General features: G+C 44.3%; 1 protein-coding gene across 1 annotated transcript in view; it reads right to left on the bottom strand.

Annotated features, from left to right (window-relative positions):
• Positions 1 to 425: 425 nt before the first annotated feature.
• Positions 426 to 24,703, bottom strand: part of SLC26A8 (solute carrier family 26 member 8) — a 48,380-nt gene continuing 24,102 nt past the window's right edge. Inside the window, exons 13-20 of the mRNA XM_058176674.1 lie at positions 23,952 to 24,058; positions 15,543 to 15,612; positions 13,862 to 13,954; positions 13,348 to 13,482; positions 10,696 to 11,022; positions 8,850 to 8,904; positions 8,488 to 8,681; positions 426 to 2,775 (exon numbers count right to left, since the gene is read on the bottom strand). Coding sequence (XP_058032657.1) covers positions 2,515 to 2,775; positions 8,488 to 8,681; positions 8,850 to 8,904; positions 10,696 to 11,022; positions 13,348 to 13,482; positions 13,862 to 13,954; positions 15,543 to 15,612; positions 23,952 to 24,058 — 1,242 coding nt within the window. The 3' untranslated portion in view covers positions 426 to 2,514. The remainder of the gene's footprint in view (positions 2,776 to 8,487; positions 8,682 to 8,849; positions 8,905 to 10,695; positions 11,023 to 13,347; positions 13,483 to 13,861; positions 13,955 to 15,542; positions 15,613 to 23,951; positions 24,059 to 24,703) is intronic.

Here is a 24,703-nt window from a genome sequence, read left to right as displayed (position 1 = left end):
GACTCCCTCTGAATAAGATCACAAATCAGGGGAGCTTTATTAACCACGGACCGAGCATTACATAACATCAACCGAAGACCCAAGCTCTGAGGATCATGGCCGCCCGAGGAACGGGTAGGGACTGAGGGGCCGGAGCACGTGATCGCTTTCAAACAGCGAGCACATGCTCCCAACACTCGATGCAGCCCCCCCCTCCGCCATATCTGCCTCTCCCACTTACCGTACAGATTGAACGACCTCTAATCCTGGAACAAACCCCTCTCCCTCTGCCTTCAGACCAGATGTCATAGTGCCGCGAACAAGCACAGGGACTGGATCCCTCCCCAACGGTTTTTTTCCCCCCACCCGTCATATCCCTCCCCCCCTTAAAAAACCCTTATTTTAAAATCTATTTAAAAATCCCCAAAAGTTCTTCTTGGCCGCATGCCACCTCTCTGGGTCCCAAGACCCTTCGTTAAGGTAGGCCCTCGATAGCCTGGAGGGCCATTCTTGCGAGGCGGGGGAACCTCGCAGTCGTAATAGCTCGGCAGACAAATATGAACATGACGCATCCATCCCACGGGCTGGGAGTTTGACAGCCCTGCCCTAAGCCATAGCTTACTTAACCATTACTAAATAAGCCATTATCTAGAATCACACATAAATAAAAAGTTATATTTTATATAATTGGTTTTCACAAATCTCCAGATTCACATTGCAATGCTATTTCCCAAACCCTAAACCAGCAGAAGATTATGTTGGGATTAAATTTGGTACCAGTTGCCATACCGTATCCTAACACTTTCACAATGCCAGTGATTGATGCTGTCCCGATCATTTTAATGTGAAACCAAAGGAGATCAATTGGTGGCTTGCCCTGGCTTTGCTTTCTCTCCCTTCAAGTGTCACCTGCTAATAGAAAACAATAATTATTTCCCCTAAAATATGTAGATATTGGGTAATTGTATGTTGGTGCATGGAATGTATTCAATGATCAGTCCAGTTGCGTTACCATCAGATTTGTTATTCATGCTTGTGTTGATTCCGTTATTTCTGAACACATATAGCATTATTCTGGAAGAACACTAAACCATGTCCAACAGAAGCCTGGAGTGAAGCAGGAGGGAATGACTGATAACATGTGAACTTCAGCCTTGTCCAGAGCTGCAAGGTAATGGAAATGCCAACAGTAAATCCATTTTTGTTTTTGCAGCTAGCAGCACCTGGAAGGATTTTTTGTGTATAATTGTAGAGTTGGACTGGAGTAGCCCAGTTACACTGCCCTCTTTCGCCAAAGTAATAAAAACAGTAAAGTTATAGCTGTGTGAGGCCCCTTGTTTGCTGAAGCAGCAGAAAATCTATAATGTACTCAGTGACTCAGTTGGCTTTCTTGTACAGTTGATTGGCCAATGTAAAAACAGTAAGTGGATCAATGGTCCAATCCAGCAGGGTAGTGTTTATATTCTTATATTCTTAACAGCAATCCACACATGGAAGAACACAGCTCTCTTTCCCTGTTAAATCAATCAATACTAGTCACCTTCCAAGGAATGCTAAATTTATGCTTATAAGGTGGTCACATAAAATTTGCTTTAGAAAAACAGCTTTAGAAAGGGTTAAATAGATATTACTCATAAAGATCAAACCCTGGGAGACATATATCTAACGCATCTCAAGTTAAAATGACACAGTGTGCAGTTTCTAGCGTTGAAGAAGGGAAGGGGATCTGTCTGCAGCAGCCAAAACAGTCAGTCAGAGCTGGACAGTTCCCATTCTTGACTGCTTAACAAAGTGTGCTAGATTATATCCATAGTGAAAATTGTGTTGGGAGAAGAGGTGAAATGCTACTTTAAAAAACATTTACAGGTAGCTTTTGCTTACTGGATTTGAAACAAGCTTCAATATAAGAAATGCAATATGTAAAAGCATGAATGTACTGTAATTCTAAACAATAAAACTGTTTAAATGGTCAAGAATGTTAACATTTTAACATGGTGACCTGCAAATATATGACAACTCGAATGATATTTCTTATCTGAATCTGAAGTAAAACTTAATATTCCTGACCTAAATGTACTGCTTAGAAGAATAAACGTATTTGCTTATTAGACACTAGGTATCTAAACTTGGACTCTAAAATATGGCAGCATTTATACATCCAAAATTTATTATTTAAAGTATTAAAACTGCAAACCATACATATGCAGTTAAGTAAGAAGTTTATTTTGGGAAGCTAGAAAACATACACAGTAAAAAGAATAAATAAATAAATAAATAAATCATATTTATAGCTTTACAGTACATTTCATTGCCTAATCAAAATGTACTTTTTAAAATATATATATATTCTTTCTCTCAATGAATTATTGGTTAAATAAAGGTTGCATCATTTTGCAATAATGTCAACAAAAAAGGGCTAACCATTTAACCTAGAATATTATTCCCAGGGGACTGGGAGGAAAAAGACATAGTCCAGATTAATTGCATTATATTTTTGCTATTGTTTATTTAGCTAATTTGAATAGATCTCATAATTTACATATCTCTGGAATAATTCCACTTTCTTTCCCATTCTTGATCCTCTTCATTGTCCTCAAGGGGAGATGTTTCAATAGGGTGATGAGATGTACCCTCTAAGTCACTCTGGAGAGAAAAGGTGCGGAAAAGATCAGATATGGGCTCCTCAATGTAGGTTTCACTTTGAACAGTTTTGGGTGTGGGGGCATCTCTGATCCCATTGGACTGCTGACTCCTCTCAGATTGCTTACTTCTCCCAGAGTGGTAACTTCTTATATCCTGGAATGTACACAAATATATAATGCCTACATATACAGAAATTCACACATATGGATGTATACATACTCTCATACATCCATCTTTCTTATCTACCAAACTGAATATTACAAGGATCTTATCTATGCAAAATACAGAAAAATAAAGGAATCATTTAGCAAAGTTAAATTAATTAGTTCACTCGATCTAGTTAAGAAAGAAACCAACCTTTAAAGGGAATAACATTATTCATTTAGCCCAAAGTAGCGATCCTGTTCTCAGTTACTTAAAAATAAATAACATTAAAGCTTTCAGCTGAGCTAGAAGCCCATCACTATGAGGAAAAGTATAAAGTCAGTGGTTAGATTATGCTTGAGAAAGTTTACGTGAAAAGTCCCAAAGGTGCTTTTTCAAGAGGCAACTGGACTTTCTGGTTTTTCTTTGAAGACATTTTGCTTCTCATCCAAGAAGCTTCTTCAGCTCTGCATGTATGGTGGGGAATCCAGTCAGAGCTGAAGAAGCTTCTTGGATGAGAAGCGAAACGTCTTCAAAGAAAAAAACAGAAAGTCCAGTTGCCTCTTGAAAAAGCATCTTTGGGACAACCATGTCCTAGATGACTGAGAATCTTCATAGACATTTACATGAAAAGATTCTCCTATGCTACTCCCATGCAATATGAATCCTGCATAGGTTTGTTCTGTACATAGATTAAATCTGAAAAGTGGGAAAGGCAATACTTTGCAATATATGTATCACAACACAGTAATGTTCCTTCCTGCCCTCATTCTCGATCTCTTCACTTCAGTATGGCAGCTATAAAGAAATACTATGTAGCTGCATTCATGTAGAGCAGGGTGCCAAACTCAGGGCCCGGGGACCAGATCTGGTCCATAGGGTGCTTAGATCTGGCCCAGGGGCCTGCCCTAGAAACAGCGAAGGATCACAATGCCTCTGCCATCAAAAACAGAGCTTGGGAGGGCCACATGCGGCCCACCTGGGCTCCGTTTTCAGCCGCGACGGCCTCCTGCAGCTCTCTGAGGGCCACATGAGGCCTCCCTGAGCTCTATTTTCACTGGCAAAGGGCTGCAGGAGGCTGTCGCGGCCAAAAATGGAGCCTTGATGAGTGACGTAGAGCTGGCCATGTCCACCCTGATCACGCCCCTGGCCACTCTCTCTCTCTCTCTCTCTCTCTCTCTCTCTCTCTGTCAAACACCACCCTGATGTGGCCCTCAATGAAATTGAATTTGATACCCCTGATGTGGATGCTCTAGAACAATAGTCTCCAACCTTTTGGCACCAGGAACCCATTTCATGGAAGACAATTTTTCCATGGACTGGGAGAGGGGAATGGTTTTGGTTTCTCTCACTTGGCCACCACTCATCTCCAGCTGTGCGGCCCAGTTTCCAACAGGTCACCAACCGGGCCTGGTTCATGGCCCGGAGGTTGTGGACCTCTGCTCTAGAAGTATTAAATAATCAGTATTAAATATACTATACATAGGTGTCCCTTTACTATTTAAGTGTTTCCCTGAATGTGCAACCCTCAAAGAGAGACTGCAAAATCAGCAGATTGGCAAAATGAGCACACAATCCTGCTCTGTACATTTAGCTTAACAGGGAGCATCTCAGCTGTGTTGAAATCCATGGAAGATTCTGGTTGGGGGATTTTCATTGGCTTTTCCTAGATGCATCGTGTTTTTCCTAGAAACACAACTGAGTGTCATACTGGACTGGCAGCAGAAGGATAAGCACTATAATAATAATCATTGACATATTTAATTTAGGGATAGCGAGAATCTTGAAAAAGATTATGTCAATGACAGGAAGAAATCTGAATCACAAATCCTGTAATAGAACAATATAACAATTTCCACTTTGGAAATCTCGGTGACGCCACGAACGGGGGAGATGAATACCACCTCTATTAGGATGGATTTTAGGACTGAGCTTTCCACAGAGTCACAATAACTTTTTACTATCAGACTGCATCTGCGACTTATACCATCTTGTATCAGCTTTAAGCCAGCCACCATCTGAAGATATTTGGAAGATGGGTATCCACTTGGACTTGGCATTACATCCTGCCACCCCAGACATTACATTGCTACCTCACGTTGTCTTCTCTCTCCTGTTTATGCTTTTAACTTATTTATGCGATATTCTGCCTTAGAACTCTTGCGCCTGCAGTGCCCCGCCTGCAGGAATGGCCCGCCGCATTATCAAGGGCCGGCCTCAATGACGGGTCCTGGGACCCACAGAGGTGGCATCACGAAAAAAAGAGCCTTTGGGGTTTTAGATAGGGCTTTTTAAGGGGTGGGAGGGTTAGGGCGGGCGTTGGGGTAGCCCGTCGGGAGGAGCCAGTCCTTGCGCGTGCTCGTGGCGGTTCTTTAATAGGTTCGGAGGTTAGGGGAGATTGCGTTCCTGTTGGTGAGGTGGCCCGATTTCCACGGTAAGTGGGAGGGGCAGATATGGCGGAAGGGGATCATATCGTTCTGGGGGCGCGCCCGATGTTTACTGGCGGTCGCGCCCGATCCTCGTCCTTTCCCGTTCCCGGATGGTCAAGACCCCAGAGCCTGGGCCTGCGGCTGATGTTATACAACGCGCGGTCCGTAGTTAATAAGGCCCCTAATATATGACCTTATCCAGGGGCGCTGCGGACCTTATAGGCGTTACGGAAACCTGGCTGGGCACGGAAGGGGTGTGCCTTGTGGAGATGTGCCCGCGGGTTTCCGTGCATTCCATCAGCCGAGGGCTCAGGGTAGGGGTGGGGGTGGCGGTTGTGATTAGAGAGAGTCTAGAGCCGAGGAGACCACTGTACCTCAGATTGCGGGTGCGAATCCCTCTTTGTGAGATGGGGTCATAGGTGCCAGATGGGTTTGCTGATCACGTACCTGGCTCCTTGCTGCGTGACAGCTGCCCTGCCCGAGCTCCTGGAGGTGCTGGCCGGGGTGGCAGTTGAGACCCCCAGACTTTTAGTCATGGGGGACTTTAACTTGCCATCGTCCGGCTCGTCGTTCACGGCAGCTCGGGAGTTCATGGCTTCCATGACGGCCTTGGACCTGACCCAAGTAGTTGATGGCCCTACTCACATTGGGGGTGGCACTCTGGACCTGATTTTTGTCTCTGGTCAGTGGTCGAGAGATCTGGACTTAAAGGAAATAGTCACTGAACCTTTGTCATGGTCAGATCACTCTCTCCTTCGTCTGGACTTTCTGACCGCCATTCACCACCGCAGGGAGACGGAGCCGATACGTTGGTTCCGTCCCAGGCGCCTGATGGACCCGGAGGGGTTCCGGACGGAGCTTGGGCCATTTCCTGAGGGTCTGGCTCACGGCTCGGCTGAGGAACTTGTTGCGGCCTGGGAACGGGCCGCGGCGGGGGCCTTAGACCGTGTCGTGCCTTTGCGGCCTCTGACCCGGCGCAGGTCCCAACCGGCTCCTTGGTTCTCCGAGGAGCTGAGAGGGATGAAGCGCCGGAGAAGACGCCTAGAGAGTTCCTGGAGGTCCAGCCGTTCAGAAGCTGATCGGACACTAGTGAAGTCCTATACTAGGGCTTACCTAGTGGCATTGAGGGAAGCGAGGCGTAGCTACGCCTCCTCCCTCATTGCATCGGCAGATAACCGCCCAGCCGCCCTGTTTCGGGTGACTCGCTCCCTCCTACACCAGGGGGAGCGGGATGACCCGTTGCAGGGACGTGCTGAGGAGTTTAACGGTTATCTATACGATAAAATCGTTCAGCTTCGGGATGGTTTGGACCAAGATTGCGGTGATACGGGTGAGACGGCTGAGGGTGGTCTTGGTGACATTTTATGGGATGAGTTTGACCCTGTCGCTCCCGAGGACATGGACAGGCTGTTAGGGAGGCTGAATGCCACCACGTGTTTACTGGACCCGTGCCCCTCCTGGTTGGTGCTGGCCACACAGGAGGTGACACGAGGCTGGCTCCAGGCGATTACGAGCGCTTCCTTGGTGGAGGTGTCTTTCCGGCCGCCTTGAAAGAGGCGGTGGTGAGGCCCTCCTCAAGAAGCCTTCCTGACCCGCTGTTTTAGGTAATTATCGTCCGGTCTCCAACCCGCTCGGCGAAGGTTGTAGAGAGTATGGTGGCATATCAGTTTCCCTTGCACCTGGATGAAACTGTCTATCTAGACCTGCTCCAGTCCGGTTTCCGCCCGGTTACAGCACGGAGACGGCTTTGGTCGCGTTGGTGGATGATCTCTGGAGGGCCAGGGATAGGGGTTGTTCCTCTGCCCTGGTCCTATTAGACCTCTCAGCGGCTTTTGATACCATCGACCATGGTATCCTGCTGCGCGGTTGGAGGATTGGGAGTGGGAGGCACCGTTTATCGGTGGTTCTCCTCCTATCTCTCCGACCGTCGCAGTCGGTGTTGACAGGGGCAGAGGTCGGCCCCGAGGCGCCTCACTTGTGGGGTGCCGCGGGGATCGATCCTCTCGCCTTCTGTTCAACATCTACATGAAGCCGCTGGGTGAGATCATCAGTGGGTTCGGTGTGAGGTACCAGCTGTATGCGGATGACACCCAGCTGTACTTTTCCACGGACCACCCCAACGAATTATCAAGTGCTGTCCCGGTGTCTGGAGGCCGACGGGTCTGGATGGGGAGAAACAGGCTCAAGCTCAATCCTCCAAGACAGAGTGGCTGTGGATGCCGGCACCCCGGTACAGTCAGCTAAATCCGCGGCTGACCATCGGTGGCGAGTCATTGGCCCCGATGGAGAGGGTGCGCAACTTAGCGCCCTCCTGGATGAACGGCTGTCTCTAGAAGATCATTTGACGGCCGCTCCAGGAGAGCGTTCTACCAGGTTCGCCTGGTGCGCCAGTTGCGCCTTTCTGGACCGGGAGGCCCTATGCACGGTCACCACGCCTCGTGACGCCTCGCCTGGATTACTGCAACGCCTCTACATGGGGCTTCCTTGAAGGGCATCCGGAGGCTACAGTTAGTCCAGAATGCGGCTGCGCTGGTGATAGATGGAGCCCTCGTGGCTCCCGTGATAACACCCATCCTGCGCAGGCTGCACTGGCTACCTGTGGCCTTCGGGTGCGCTTCAAGGTTTTGGTGACCACCTTTAAAGCGCCCATGGCATAGGGCCGGGTTATACGGGACCGCCTACTGCGACCAGATACCTCTCACCGACCCGTGCGCTCTCACAGAGAGGGACTCTCAGGGTGCCGTCAGCTAGGCAGTGTCGTCTGGCGGCGCCCAGGGAAAGAGCCTTCTCTGTGGGGGCTCCCGCCCTCTGGAACGAACTCCCCCCAGGACTCCGTCAACTTCCAGATCTTCGAACCTTCCGTCGCGAGCTCAAGACTCATTTATTCATCTGTGCAGGACTGGCTTAGATTTTTAAATTTAGAGGGGTTTTAAATTGATTTTAATATTTATATTTCTATTTTTAATAATTGGTATTATTAATTATTGGCATTAGAATAAGTCTTTTAATGATTATTTTAATTTGTATATTGATGTTTTTATATGCCTGTAAACCGCCCTGAGTCCTTTGGGAGATAGGGCGGTATATAAGTTTAAATAATAAATAAATAAATAAATAAATAAGTGCTCAGCAGAATCCTAGAATTCTAATAACTAAAATGAATTGCAAATCATCTTCACTGGGAGTACTTTGAGATGCCCCTTGTAACTATAATACAACAATAATTCATAGACTGAAATGAAGGCTTTCCAGGGTTAATCATTTGGTACGTTTATCAAAACCTTTGTTATACCTTTTCATCATCTAAATGCATTCCTGCCATCAAATCCTCAGGAGCTTCATTTTGGGTTTCCATTGGAACAATCTCTTCCAAGAGGTTTGGCTCCACAGCAAAGAGTATTGCATCATGTAGAGTAGGAAAGAATCGGGCTTTAGTAACACATTCGTCAAAGAAATCATGCTTTTCAAAAGTTTTTATTATGGTGGCTGTGAGATAAAAAGGCAGAAATATTATGTGCGGTTGCATGATTTTAAAAAGGGAGATTTATTTATTTATTCATTTATTTATTTATTTATTTATTTAATGGTTCATGCTATAGCCCACAATTGTGCTATATTATCTATTGTCTATCTTGCATATAGATAATTACTCACGATGACAGGCAGCTATCAGGATTGAGATTCCAATGTTCTGAAAGACATGACAGAGCTATAAAAGGAAGCCATTGTATGATCATTAATAATAATTTCCTTTCAGAGGTTGAGACAGTTTGATAAAAGAGCTTCTTCAAGCTGATACATAGGAACCAGGTCTGCTACAATTCCCAACCAGCATAGCCCTATGGCTTGGATTTGGATAGCTAAGTGTATTTCCATGGTGGTGAATCAATTTTCCTTTTGCAGATTATCAGTCCAAAAATCTGGTGGAATTTAAGTTATGCTCTTTATATTTGGAGGAGTTATATAAATTCTTATACCTCTTTGGTAAACAATGTCATGTACGGGAAGTCCAGAAATAATGCATCTATATTACATGTCTAAGGCAAATATATTTTTGCTATAGCTTAGTTCATTTGGTAAATATATCTCAGGGCAGCTTATCTCATCTCAAATCATTAACATTTATTGATAGTAAGATGCAATAGTTGATTACTAAATATCCATGCAAATCTACTGACAGTTCAAATAGAAGTAGTGTGTTGGTGAAGTGCTGAATATGTTTATTTAACAGTATGTCTTTAAAAAGAAAATATATTTTTCATAAAAATGTGAGGCAGATCTATGTAGTCTAGGTGACTGGCTTCATAATCAGTCTAGATAACAGGAGGAATTGGATGTTCCTGTGTTTGGTTTCCTGCAGTGCATTGGGTTACTGATACTGTTGGTGGATTAACTAAAACCTAGTGTCCTGATTCTAATGTCTTCTTCACTGAGGTAGATAAGACCCAATCAAGGTCATACATTTTTCTAATCAAAAAGGAAGCAATGTAGCTCCATCCTGGACTAGCTACTCAAATTATGCATTAGGTTCACATCTGTAATCATATTTGGACAAACTGTACTGTGTGCTTCCTGCATAAAATGTATCACATTTCTTGCTTTAGGCTGACATGGGTATCACAGCCAGAATTTTATATTCTGTGATATCTAAACATGAAAATTCATTCGCACTGTGGGACTTCTGTTTTGTAGAGAAAAATAAACCAACCCTTTCGTGTTTCTCTTGTTATTTATTTTCTGATCAAATTATATGATCAGTATCACTAGACTACCTTTCAAAATGTGTATTCTTTAAAATGTTATGCTATAAATTAGATGTCATAATGTTTCAGGGAAGTGTCAATTTTGTATATACCTGGAAGGCCACATTATTCATCCAGTTTCTTCATCCCTTTGTGATTTCTATTTTAACTGAGATTCATAATACATTATTTCAAAACACTTATTGTATATTTAGCTAACTAGACCACATCCTTTTAAAAAGAAACCTTCAAAATTGGAAGGCTATATATTACTGCTGCAAGAAAAATACTATATAGATGAAGGAACTGTAAAAATAAATATACTGATTATATTAGATTGTACTGCTTGCATTTATTTATTTATTTATTTTATTATAAAATTTATTGGCCGCTCATCTTACCACAGAGTAACTCTGGGTGGCTTACAGTCATAATAATGTATTTATAAATTAAATTAAAGCTAAATATTAAAATCAGATGACACATGGAATGGGTGGGAACGGAGTGGAGGAAGGTGGGATCTGTAATTACTCGATCAACCACCTCCACTGTGCTGTTCTCCCATTAGGGCCCCAAACCAGCTGGCAGAGCTAGGTCTTGAGTCCCTTATGAAGCCTTGAGGTCCTTGCTTGTAGTTGATCTTGCTTATTAGATATCCACTTATAAATTCCAAATAGAGTCTATCACACACACACATATATATATACTAAATCAAAGTTTTGGGTTAATAAAATTCTAAAACAATACAAGAGACTTACCTCCCGTAATAAACAAGAAGCTTGTAAATCAACAAAGTGCACCATGCTAAAGTCTAAAACAATAGTGTGAATTATATGCATTGCATACTTTGAGTCAAGTGTATACAACTGAGTTGTAGACCTTGTTAAACGAGGGTCTGATGAAAACCACATGTTATTCAGATCCTCCTTCCTCTTTACATAGCTATACGGCCTTTCTCTTCCTGGAGATTGGAAGTATTGTATATCAGAAGGGTTTCTTGTCCAACGTACCAAGGCCAAAGAAGAAGCAGAGAATGTTTCATTAGCAATAGGAACTCGCTTTAGAAGTTTCTCTCTATAGGGTACCTAGAATTCAAGAGAGATAAGAGATTCTAGAAGAGAATGGGGTGACACTGAAAATTATATTGTATTTCCTATTGCTCTTTACAGACTCATCATTTTCATATGCTTGCACTTTAGGCCACTCTTAATAATGTCATATTTATCATTTCACTTACAAGAGTTCTCCCAGTTCTCCCTTAGATATTGGAGAAAGAGTTTTAATTTTTGGGAGGAAGTCTAACATTAGAATTCCTTCCTGCTTTCTTATTACCAAGAAAAATGTGGAATGGTAAGGGGTAAGATGGGAAGGATGAAGAATTATATGAAGTCTTTCCAGTCCTCTATCATGTTCCTGACTGGAGAAAAAATGTACAGGAGCCATTAAGTGATCCATACTAATTCCATTCTACTGAGAAATAATTCTTAGAAGTGGCAGGTGCCAGGTATCTGGATTCATCAGAACACTATCTTCCTTTCACATTCCACATACCATGCAAAAGTGGGTTAGGTTTGCTTTGAAGATCATTAGCAAAATCACACTTTAGGCAATGTATGAATTATTCTGTGGAGGAAATGGTAGGCTAAATTCTGCAGTTCAGGTCTTTGATCTCAATGGACTGTCAGTAGTCCTGGCCTCCGGCTACTGGTACCAGATTAGTCTATAATAAGGCCTCCCTCATTCAGGATTTCATTGTTGATAAAAAAGCCAACCTGGCATGTATTACGTCATCTTCTGCACAGTTGTGCTTGTTCCTGGATTGGCAGGCCTTGCTTACAGATTTCAGACTTCACCTGCTCATTCAACTGTTTACAGTTATTCATGGCCTAGTCACCTCCAGATTGGACTACTGCAGTGTACTCTATATGGGGCTGCCTTTAAAGAGTACCCAAAAGCTTCAACTGGTAGAGAATGTAATGCCAGGGACAATTATTGCACTCCTAGAATAGCACATCTTATACCTCTGTCTCATGAGTTGCATTGGTTGCCAGTTTGCTTCCAGATCCAAATGAAGGTGCTGGTTTTAAACTTTAAAGCCCTTCATGGCTATCTGAGGAACCACATCTCCCCAGTTACATCAGCCTACCCCATTAGACCTGGCAGAGAAGGACTGCTGTGGATATCATCAGCTAGAGACCTACATTTAGTGGGTCCAAGGACATGTGTCTCCCCTGCTGTTGCCTTATGTCACTTTATGGTTGTTCTCCCCAAAATTAGATCAGATTAGCTCCGTCCCTTTTGACATTCTATAAGTCCCTAAAGACTTGGTTATGTGATCAGGCTTGGTGATCATTTCCCAGAGAAATGGAGATATGGTTAGATGGTTCCATTGCTGAGGTGATCATTTTTATCCTCTGTTTAAAGTTTGTATATTGTTTTTATAATATTTATCTTTTAATGTGGATTGTTGCAATTTTTATACCTGTTGTTTTATATATTTTTTATTTGAGTGTTGTACACCTCCCACAGTCACTTTTTGTGACATGAGCTGCTATACACATTTGATTAATAAATAAAGAAGAGAAATATTTTATGGCCTGTTGCTGTAGGCTGTAAGTGTAAGAAAGTATTTATTTATTTATTTATTTATTTATTCAAATTTATATACCGCCCTATCTCCCGAAGGACTCAGGGCGGTTCACAGGCAAATAAAACAGCATATATATACAAATTAAGAAACCATTAAGAAAACATATTCAAAAAGCCTGATTATTAAAATAATATAGATATTAAAACCAATTAAAACCCCTATAAAATTTAAAAATTTAAAATTAGAAAATTTAAAAAAAACTAGTCCAGTCCACAGATAGATAAATAGGTGTGTTTTAAGCTCGCGACGGAAGGTACGGAGGTCTGGAAGCTGGCGGAGTTCTGGGGGGAGTTCGTTCCAAAGGGTGGGAGCCCCCACAGAGAAGGCCCTTCCCCTGGGCGACGCCAGACGGCACTGTCTAGCTGACGGCACCCTGAGGAGTCCTCTCTGTGAGAGCGCACGGCCGGTGAGAGGTATCCGGTAGCAGTAGACGGTCCGTAGTAGCCCCCTATGCCATGGAGCGCTTTAAAGGTGGTTACCAAAACCTTGAAGCGCACCGAAGGCCACAGGTAGCCAGTGCAGTCTGCAGGATAGGTGTCATACGAGGGCTCCCCTATAACCAGCCGCGAAATGCATTCTGAACTAACTGCAGTCTCCGGATGCCCTTCAAGGGGAGCCCCATGTAGAGAGCATTGCAATAATCCAGGCGAGACGTCACGTGGAAAGTGGAAAGCATTTTCCTCAGTGTTGCTTGTCTAAGAATTAAGAAAGATTTTGAGTACACATGTGCATGCAGAGATAGATAAGAAATGCATCTAACCCTGGGTAACAGCTCAGGTGGGTCACAAACACAGGCGCAGTTTAAGTCTTTGCTCTGTCCTTTAACACTGGACATACTGACTGAGATCAAGGATCGCATCTCATTTTCATCCAGAGGCACTGCCTTCATATCCATCTGAAACAGAAAGAGGGTTAGACTTCTGTTTTTAAGTGTGCATTGCAGTGGTGGGATTCATTTTTTTTTTACTACCGGTTCTGTGGGCATAGCTTGGTGGGCATGGCTAGGTGGGTGTGGCAGGGAAAGGATACTGTAAAATCTCCATTCCCTCCTGACTTCAGGGGAAGGTTACTGCAAAATCCCCATTTCCTCCTGATCAGCTGGGACTCAGGAGGCAGAGAATAGATGGGATTGGGGCCAGTCAGAGGTGGTGTTTACTGGTTCTCCGAACTAGTCAAAATTTCCACTACCAGCTCTCCAGAACTGGTCAGAACCTGCTGAGTACCACCTCTGGTGCATAGCTTCTGAACTACTTTATTGGGAGAGGATAATTTACCTTTTTCAAAATGTACTTTTTGAAATGTTTCATGTTTGCAAATGAGATAGAAGCACAGCACTGGAATATTTTCACACCCTGAATTTCTATGGCCTAAAAAGCAAACAAAATAAACCTCTTTAGATGCAGAGCCTTTCAAAATGTTACCACATGGTGTGAATTTTTTCCCCGAATTCCAACCAATAGTGTGTGTTCTCAAGCTGTTATATTTGATTATTAACATAATGGATGTCCCCTTAGTATCATGCTATTATCTCCTTCTTGTAGGTACAAGAGGGCAATTTGACTAAAGATCGGTGCTTGGAAACACACACACACACACACACATATACACACACAGAGACCCATACACAAACAGACATTCTTTCTTGTCCCTACTAGTGAAAAAACAACCAAACTATGAACTGCTGACTCTAGAAATCCACTAGTAGGATTTTATTATAGAAAGATAATATTTTAACAAATGTCTAAACAGGTATTTTAAGTTTTAAGCATGTAACTATTTTAGCAGTTTTCTTGAAATTATTTACTAATGAAGAAGCTGTAGCACTTATATGCTACTTCGCAGTGCTTTACAGCCCTCTCTAAGTGGCTTACAGAGTCAGCCTATTGCGCCCAACAATCTGGGTCCTCATTTTACCCACCTCGGAAGGATGGAAGGATGAGTCAACCTTGAGACTTGAAATGGCAGTTTGAATAGAAAATCATTTTTCACTTTTACATAATCTAATACCAGGTACATTTAAGCACATAAAACACATTTAAATAATGCATAAACCAAACGTAATTAATACAATTGGCATTAATAAAATATATTTTCAAGGCTGATATTAGGTTAAGAAATTGATAGAAAATTGTGCACATGATAACTATTAATTATAGTCTGTTAGTATATGTTTTTCAGTAGGGAGTCAGGATGGCAACGATTTTGCTTTAAGAAAGATGACATTACTTTAGCAATCATAATCCTGATAATTATATATAATTCCCTAACAAAATAGGAGTCAGGGCTCAGTTAGTGGCTAAAAAATCCCAACTGAACTTGATGGACTTATTAGAATGGCAGAGCTGGAATGCAGAGAATATACACAAACATCTGTCATAAGTGAACATTATGAGCTTTGGAGATAAGAGAAAATCCAAGTCTTGACTTCAAACTCCCGGGATAGCTCAGGCAATAGAGAAGCCTGTTATTAGAACACAGAGCCTGCAATTACTGCAGGTTCGAGCCCGGCCCAAGGTTGACTCAGCCTTCCACCCTTTATAAGGTAGGTAAAATGAGGACCCAGATTGTTGGGGGGGCAATGTTGACTTTGTAAAAAAATATACAAATAGAATGAGACTATTGCCTTATACATTGTAAGCCGCCCTGAGTCTTCGGAGAAGGGCGGGGTATAAATGTAAACAAAAACAAAAAAACTGTGCAAAAGGTTTTCAATGCACCTGGGTATAGGGGTAAATTCTAAGTTACTTTTCCTGCTCGTTCAGCGGCTGTCAACTGTTATGTATATCATTTCATGAAATGCAGTTAAAATAGTTTCTAATCATGTTCATCACTGTCTCAGGGCGAGCCTGACATAATCATTTCTGAAGTTAATTTATCTGGACCTGTCAGCTGTTGGTATGCTGGTAATGGAAAATGATTATAGCAAATAAAGTATATATTTTATCTCTCTCTTACCTCACTGTAGTCAGAGAAACTGCGATAAATATTGGTGTTTGGAATCTGACCCAATATCATCATCTTCATTCTGAAACAAGGCAAGGGTATACATTGGATCTACATTCTCCTTATGAAATACAATAAAACCAATAGATCAAAATTTTCCAACCTATCTCACCCTGGAAATATGTCTGAAATATTATTTTTCTTAGAGAAAAAGGAGAAACAATGATGAATAAATTCTGTTTATACATAATGTTATACTCGCCTAGATGAAGTGCAGACTCCTTTGTATTATATTTCCCACTTTTATATCTACATGGAGAAGGGGCAGGAAATATACTATTTTGTGTAACCAATGAAAAGAGCTCATTTGATGAAATATAGAGAAGCCTTGCTACTGCGGAAAAGAAATATATTATATTATCGGTCTGACACTGAAAGCTAATCATTTCTTCTACGTTAGGTTACTAGCATTTGCTGGTGTTGACTATTTCTTTTAAATATCTGCATATCATATAAGAGAACTAGACAAACAACGATGTATGGGACTGCTTAGTACCCCTGGTCCTGCATGCTGCTTTGATACTTGTTCCAAATATAACAATTTGCCACAAAGTAGAATAATCGTGTAGTTAATTATTCTAACAAATGAGAGTGGAATTGAGATTGGGAACTAGGTTAAATACTGTACATGTAGGACTATCCTGGCAAGTCCTGTGGACTCGCCGGTGCAATATCACTTCACATGATCTTGAAACTATCCCTCTGTTGATGGAAGCTAGGACTGCATTAGCTTTTTTGGCATCTGCAGGATACGCTGGTTCATACTTAAGTGGTGGTCTACTAGAACACCTTCCAAAGCCCAAACCAAAGTAAATGGTTTTGTTTTAGGCTACCATCAATCAGCCCCAACACCATCTAGTTTTCCAAACAGGAACTTTCTGTTCTTTCAACCAAGAGTTTCTTCTAGAAAAACAGAACTAAAAGTACATTGGACTTCCTGCCCAAAGACCAGAAAAACAAAATGTAACAAAACATTGTGCAAGTAGTCCTCAATTTACGACTGGTCATTTATGACTGTTTGAAGTTCTGACAGCAATGGAATGGATGCATTATGGCCTGTAAACAATCTCCAGCCCTCATAAATGGTTGTGGTCCCCCCCAATCATGTGATCGCATGTCAGGAGGGTCAGCATTACAACCCTCCCAACATGTGGTGTTCCGCAGTGATGTGATTGCTAGTCACAATTCTTTCTGATGGTTTCCAGTCAAAAAATGCCCATTCATACAAATGGATTTGCTTAACAACCACTATGCTTGCTTAAAAACCACCACAAAAAAGGCTGGAAAATTAGTTTTGGTCATGTGCCTCAATTTACAACTTACGATCAGCTTTCTGGATTTGATTGTAAGTCAAGGACTACCTGTATCTGTTTTGGAACACATAGATGTCCATTAGGACTATATTTTAATGAAAAATCTACTTGTTTAGAATAGAATAGAATAGAATAGAATAGAATAGAATAGAATAGAATAGAATAGAATAGAATAGAATAGAATAGAATAGAATAGAATTTTTTATTGGCCAAATGTGATTAGACACACAAGGAACTTGTCTTGGTACATATGCTCTCAGTGTACATAAAAGAAAAGATTCGTTCATCAAGAATCATAAGGTCCAACACTTAATGATAGTCATAGGATACAAATAAGCAATCAAATCATATTAGAAAACATCTTTTTTCCAATATGTAAGACTGAGCATTTGCTGGTTGAGATTTGGGTTGATTTGAGATTTAGTTGTTCAACCTCCCGTCTGTATGCAATTCATCATTGTCTTGAATGAGACTGATCACTGTTGTGTCATCTGCGAACTTCAGTAGTTTAACAGATGGATTGTTAGAAATGCAGTCATTGCTGTACAGAGAGAAGTGGGGAGAGCATACAGCCTTGGAGGCCCCCTGTGCTAATTGTACAGGTATCTGATGTGATTCTGCTTAGCTTCACCTGCTGCTTCCTGTTTGTTAGGAAGCTTGTGATCCACTTACAAGTGTGTTCAGGTACCTGTAGCTGATTTAGCTTAGTTAGAAGAATGTCTGGAATGATGGTATTGAATGCTGAACTAAAGTCTACAAAGAGGACCCTTTCGTAGGTCTTTGGAGAATCAAGATTTTGTAGGATGTAGTGCAGAGCCATATTAGTTGATCTATTTGCTTGGTATGCAAATTGCAAGGGGTCTAACAGCGGATCTGTGATGGTTTTCAAGTGGGACAGCACTAGCCTTTCAAAGGTTTTCATGACTACAGATGTTAGAGCAACTGGTCTGTAGTCATTCAGTTCCTTGATGGTGGGTTTCTTTGGCACTGGGATGATGGTAGAGCGTTTGAAACAAGAAGGAAAATAGCACATCTCTAGCGATTTATTGAAGATTCAGCTCAAGATGGGGGCCAACTGGTCAGCACAGACTTTTAAGCAAGAAGGAGTAATCTTGTCTGGGCCTGGAGCTTTTCCTGGTTTTTGCCTGTGAAATCAGTCTTGGACTTCTTTTTACCCAACAGAGCCAGATTTCTAGATGTAAAAAGGAACATACTGGAAAAAAGAAAATATAGGAAAAGTACAGAAAGGCAGCAATCATCAGTTAGTCACTTATTACCATCTCAAATAAGGTTTTAAGATTCATTATATGTTCAGAGTTCATTATAGAGGGCAGCTGGAGAAAGAATGTCTGAGCATCCCGCTTAGATGCTCTTAGGCCAGCCTTCCTTTGTTCCTTGTTTTCTTTATCCTTTTTCTTTGTTCTCTGATTTATCCCTTTTATAGAACACAAAGGACAAGGGAAGAACAGCATTTTGGAGGCAGATGTCTCCTGCAGTATCTAATCAAGCAAAATGCTCCATCTCTAATGTCCTGATGATAGTGAGCAAATTAGAAAGGGTAGCAGTTAAAGCAACCCACTTAACAACTTCGGTGGAAAGATACAACCATAGTTCAGCTTTTGCAGCTCTAGTTTTATATAAATGGGATTATATATGAGACGCTTTTTGGAAGGTATGGGGATCTTTTAACATAAAATAAAACAGCTTAGAGCAAATAGAGTAATAAGTTCTGGGATAACGTTTTGTATAAATTCCATCTATTTTTTATACAGCCTCAGAGCAGAGAGAGAAGAAAAGCAGGTTTTAGAAGTAGGGCATGAAATGTAAGAAAGGATTTGGAGGGAGGGAGAAACAAGGGTACTATCTTCTCAACTTCCTAATGTCAGAGAATTAAATCAGTATTAACATAAATTATTCTCAAGCCATATTATTGAATTATCAATGTCAGTTTTTCAAATATGTTTTCAAATATGTTTTCAAGGAAGTATGTGTTAGTATATAAACCAATATAAGAAAATCATTAAATTTCTTAAGTGATCTTATTTATTTATTTATTTATTATTTTATTATTTTATTTGATTTTTATACCGCCCTTCTCCCGAAGGACTCAGGGCGGTGTACAGGCAAGATAAAACCAGCAATACAAATATACAAGTTAAAATATCATTTAAAAAACTTATTTAAAATTAGCCTGAAATTAAATTACCATAAACTAAAAACCCCGTTTAAAAATTAATAAAATTTCCTATTAAAAATCCAATTTAGGCCAGCCCCGCGCGAATAAAGAGATGTGTCTTTAGTTCGCGACGGAATGTCCGAAGGTCAGGTATTTGGCGTAGACCTGGGGGAAGCTCGTTCCAGAGTGTGGGAGCCCCCACAGAGAAGGCCCTTCCCCTGGGGGCCGCCAGCCGACATTGTTTGGCGGACGGCACCCTGAGAAGTCCCTCTCTATGGGAGCGTACGGGTCGGTGGGAGGCATGTGGTAACAGCAGGCGGTCCCGTAAGTACCCAGGTCCTAAGCCATGGAGCGCTTTAAAGGTCGTAACCAACACCTTAAAGTGCACTCGGAAGGCCACAGGTAGCCAGTGCAGTCTGCGCAGGAGCGGTGTTACATGGGAGCTACGAGTAGCTCCCTCTATCACCCGCGCAGCTGCATTCTGGACTAACTGGAGCCCCCGAGTGCACTTCAAGGGGAGCCCCATGTAGAGAGCATTACAGTAATCCAAGCGAGAGGTAGCAGGCGCATGAGTGACTGTGCATAAGGCATCTCGATCAAGGAAGGCGCAACTGCGAACCAGGCGAACCTGGTGGAAGGCCCTCCTGGAGCGGCCGTCAGATGATCTTCAAGCGACAGCCGATCATCCAGGAGGACACCTAAGTTGCGCACCCTATCCTTTGGGGCCAATAATTCGCCTCCAACAGCCAGCTGCGGCTGCAGCTGACTGAATCGGGATGCCGGCATCCACAGCCACTCCGTCTTGGAGGATTAAGCTTGAGCCTGTTTCTCCCCATCCAGACCCGTCGGCTTCCAAACACCGGGACAGCACTTCAACAACTTCATTGGGGTGGCCGGGGTGGAAAATACAGCTGGGTATCATCAGCGTACTGCTGGTATCTCACCCGAAACCACTGATGATCTCACCCAGCGGCTTCATGTAGATGTTGAACAGCAGGCGAGAGAATCGACCCTGAGGGACCCCACAAGTGAGGCCCCTCGCGGTCGACCTCTGCCCCCTGTCAACACCGTCTGCGACCGGTCGGAGAGATAGGAGGAGAACCACCGATATCGGTGCCTCCACTCCCAATCCCCCAACCGGTGCAGCAGGATACCATGGTCGATGGTATCGAACGCCGCTGAGAGGTCTAATAGGACCAGGGCAGAGGAATAACCCCTGTCCCTAGCCCTCCAGAGATCATCTACCAATGCGACCAAAGCTGTCTCCGTGCTGTATCCGGGTCGGGAGCGGACTGGAGCAGGTCTAGATAGCGTCTTCATCCAGGTATTGGGGTAGCTGTCGCGCACGGCACTCTCTACAACCTTCGCAACAAAGCGAAGGTTGGAGACTGGACGATAATTACCTAAAATAGCTGGGTCCAGGGAGGGCTTCTTAAGGAGGGGTCTCACCACCGCCTCTTTCAAGGCGGCAGGGAAAACCCCTTCCAACAAAGAAGCGTTGATAATCCTCTGGAGCCAGCCTCGTGTCACCGCCTGAGTGGCCAGTACCAGCCAGGAAGGACACGGGTCCAGTAAACATGTCGTGCCGTGCAGCCTCCCCAACAACCTGTCGACGTCCTCGGGAGCCACAGGGTCAAACTCATCCCAAATGGGCTCAACAAGACGTGCCTCCTCTCCCTCGCTTGGATCATCCCAAATTCGGTCCAGACCGTCCCTCAGCTGGCGATTTTATCGTATAGATAACCACTAAACTCCTCGGCTCGTCCCTGCAGAGGGTCATCCCGCACCTCCTGATGTAGGAGAGGCGGGTCACCCAAACAGGGCGGCCGGGCGGTTATCTGCCGACGCAATGAGGGTGGAGGCATAGGCGCCTCGCTTCCTCATTGCCACTAGGTAGGTCCTAGAGTAGGATCTAACTAGTGTCCGATCAACCGGGCGACTGGACCTCCAGGTGCTCTCAGGCGTCTTCTCCGGCGTTTCATCTCCCTCAGCCCCTCGGAGAACCAAGGGGCGGACGAGACCTCGCCGGGTCAGAGGCCGCAAAGGCGCGACACGGTCCAAGGCCCCGGCCGCGGCCTGTTCCCAGGCCACGACCAGTTCCTCAGCCGTGCCGTGGGCCAGTTCCTCAGGGAATGGCCCAAGCTCCGTCAGGAACCTCTCAGGGTCCATCAGGCGCCTGGGGCGGGACCACCGTATAGGTTCCGTCTCCCTGCGGTGGTGAATGGCGGTTCGAAGGTCTAGGCGAAGGAGAAAATGATCCGACCATGACATTGGTTCCGTTACTAAATCATCTAACACCAGATCATTTAACCACTGTCCAGAGATATAAATCAGATCCAGTGTGCCTCCCCCCGTGTGCGTAGGGCCATCATTTACTCGAATCAGGTCCAAGGCCGTCATGGAAGCCAAGAACTCCCGAGCTGCCGTCGATGACAAGCCAACTGATGGCAGGTTAAAGTCCCCCATGACTATAAGTCTGGGGTCTCAACCGCCACAGCAGCAGTACCTCCAACAGCTCGGGCAGGGCTGTGGTCACGCAGCAAGGAGCCAGGTGCGATCACCAAGCCCAACTGATTCCTATAGCCCCACCGCACATAGAGGATTCACAGCCGGCAATCTGAGGAACAGTGGTCTCCTCGGCTCTAGATCCTCCTGATAACAACCGCCACCCCCACCCCTACCTTGGGCCTCGGCTGATGAAATGCTCGGAAACCTGGAGGCACATCTCAACAAGGGGACCCCCTCTGGGCCCAACCAGGTTTCCGTAATGCCCATAAGGTCCGCGGACTCCCCTGAATAAGATCGCAGATCAGGGAGCCTTATTAACCACGGACCGGGCATTACATAACATCAGCCAAGATCCAAGCTCTGAGGATCATGGCCACCGAGGCAGGTAGGGACTGAGGGCGAACGCGATCGCTCTCAAACATCGAGCGTGCTCCCTCAACTCGTCGGCCCCTCCCCGCCATATCTGCCTCTCCCACTTACCGTATAGATCGAGCAACCCTCTAAACCTGGGCGTCCTCCCCTGCCTTCAGACAAGATGGAATAGTGTCGCGAACTAGCACAGGGGCTGGATCCCCCCCCGACGGGTTCTCACCCCCCCCCGCCAAATCCCCCCCCCCCCCTTAAAAAACCCTTGTTTAAAAAACTATTTAAAAAACCCCACAACTTCTTCTTGGCCGCATACCACCTCTCTGGGTCCCAAGACCCTTCGTTAAGGTAAGCCCTCGATAATTTGGAGGGCCATTCCTGCGAGGCGGGGGAACCTCGCAGTCGTAGTAGTTCGGCAAACGAGTATCTCATGGGAAATAGTCAATATACAGCGAAAGGATGTCCATCCCTAACCGGCGGAGATGTTCCGGTCGTACCGATAGTTAGTCATATTACTGGCCACTCGGGCGATGATATTGGTTATAGTCCGTAGAAAATCCAAAGGGTCCAGAAACAACCAAGGGGCCGAAAGTCCGATCCCGATCTAATGACCTCCACCTCGGAGGTTGGCATAATAGCCTTCCCTTGGTTGTTTCCTCGGCTACAAAGATGGAAAAAGTCAATAGCCGGGATAAAAATCTCCCTCGGGTTCCCGGCAACGTACCATCACGGGACAAAAACCCGTGTGGTACGATAATCGGGACGAGATCATGCCGCCAGTGCCGTCAGTGCTGTCCATACCGCCGTCCGTACCACCGCCAACCAGCCGCCAGATTTTACCGCTGGGCCCAACAAGGCCCCAGCACGCCGCTGTGCCGCTGTTGTGAGTGACCAGGCCCCGCCACCTCTGTCGCCGATGGAAAAGCAACCCGGAAAGATGTAAGCCGTTGGTGAAATAACGGCATTTTTGGCAGGCCTTGGCAAAAAGTCAGCAGTGGGGGGAAGAACGATGTTCCGGGCCATGAAGGGAGGAAGGAAGGAAAGGGGAGGGGCAATAATCATGCCCGTACAGGCCCCACTCCAACCACCGGTGTTACCTGCGGTCCAACACCCAGAACCCAGCATACCGCCGTCGATGTCGATGTCCTCCATCCTTCATCGATGTTTGCACGCTCCCCAGCCGTTGATGACATCCGCGGCGAAAACCGCCGCCAAACAGCTGGGTCGGGCCGGGTGCCTCATCGCGCCCCCCCCAGCATGGCCGCCGCCATCCGCCACTGTTCGAGGACTTCGGCTCCGCACTCAGCAGCCGGGAGCTCAATGAGGTCAAAGACCTCGCTCTCGGCTGCCGGGAGAATCACACAACCGGAGCCGGGACCAAGCAGTCAGGCGGCCGGCGGAACTGCATTGCGGCCGCCAAACAGCTGATTCGGGCCGGGCGTCTCCTCGCGCCCCCCCCCAACATGGCCGCCGCCATCCGCCGCTGCCCAGGGACTCCGGCTCCAAACTCAGCAGCCGAGAGCTCAATAAGGACCAAAGACCTCGCTCTCGGCTGCCGGGAGGATCATACAACTGGAGCCGGGGACCAAGCGGCTAGGCGGCCGGCAGAGCAGCATTGCGGCCCGAAGGACTCACAGCCGCCGTCTCCACGAAGCTCAGAACGCCGCCATAACGCGCATGCGCAGAAGAAGGAGTTTAAAATGATCATTAAATGATCTTAAAATCATCTGGATAAAAAAATGAAACAGGAATGGCATTGGGCAACTAATATTACCCCATCTGATGAAAGAGATCCAGAATTAGAACATTTCCAACAGATGGCAGATTATTATCTGCTTGATGATGGAAGGAAAATTTCATTTCATATTTTGTTTTATTACAAAGTTATTGCTATTATCAAATATTTTTCTTAAAGTTAAAGTACAGTAGAAGGATCAGAAAAAAATAACATTAGAACTTGTCATGTGGAGTAAGACAACAGTATGGGAGGAGAAATACCTGTGCGATCTGACACTTATTATAAAAAAGGCAAATCCCAAAGAAATTCCTAAGCCAATATCCAGACCAAAGCAGAGGACAACTAGAAAGGTCACAATCCAAATTCCCTTTAAAAGATGAAAACAGGAACATTATTATTAACAATGTAATAATCACCAATTAAATACCCATAACCCTAAAGCAAAATACTTTGTTGCTATGATAAAGCACTTGCAGTTTAATGGTAACAGTTGTTCTAAGGACAATTATAACTTGTACCACAATACACATAGATATATCAAAAAAAAAATATAGTATGTATCACATTAAGAAAAGTCAACTGATATACATATTTTAAAAAGAGGCAAGGAAATGTACAAAATATAGCCCAAGGAAAATACTCTCCTTATTCACCCTGCTCTCTCTAACACTCCCTGGAAGTATGATTAAGTCTGTATTTTTTTTTCTCAGGAGGTGAACATATTTCTAATTGTGCTAGTGTCCAGATGTTTTATGGGGTCTGTGTGAGAGGTAGAAATATTAATGAGAATATAGCACACTAAATGTTCATTAACTGATTCTTAAAAGTTAAAGCAATATTTAAAAAAATTAAGATATGGCAGGGAGCCTTGTGACTCTCAAGAAAGATGTCTCATGGACACCATTGGGAACATATTCTTAAGCAGTTCTTCCCACCGCAATTCTGCTCCACTAAAGCAAAGCTGGCTGGGGAATTCTGGGAGTTGAAGTCCTCCAGGCTTAAAGTTGCCAAG

The sequence above is a fragment of the Ahaetulla prasina genome, chromosome 3 (assembly GCF_028640845.1).
Source record: "Ahaetulla prasina isolate Xishuangbanna chromosome 3, ASM2864084v1, whole genome shotgun sequence".
Lineage (NCBI taxonomy): Eukaryota > Metazoa > Chordata > Lepidosauria > Squamata > Colubridae > Ahaetulla > Ahaetulla prasina.
The sequence above is the reverse complement of the archived record's forward strand: the minus strand, read 5'-3'. Positions and strand labels throughout refer to the sequence as shown.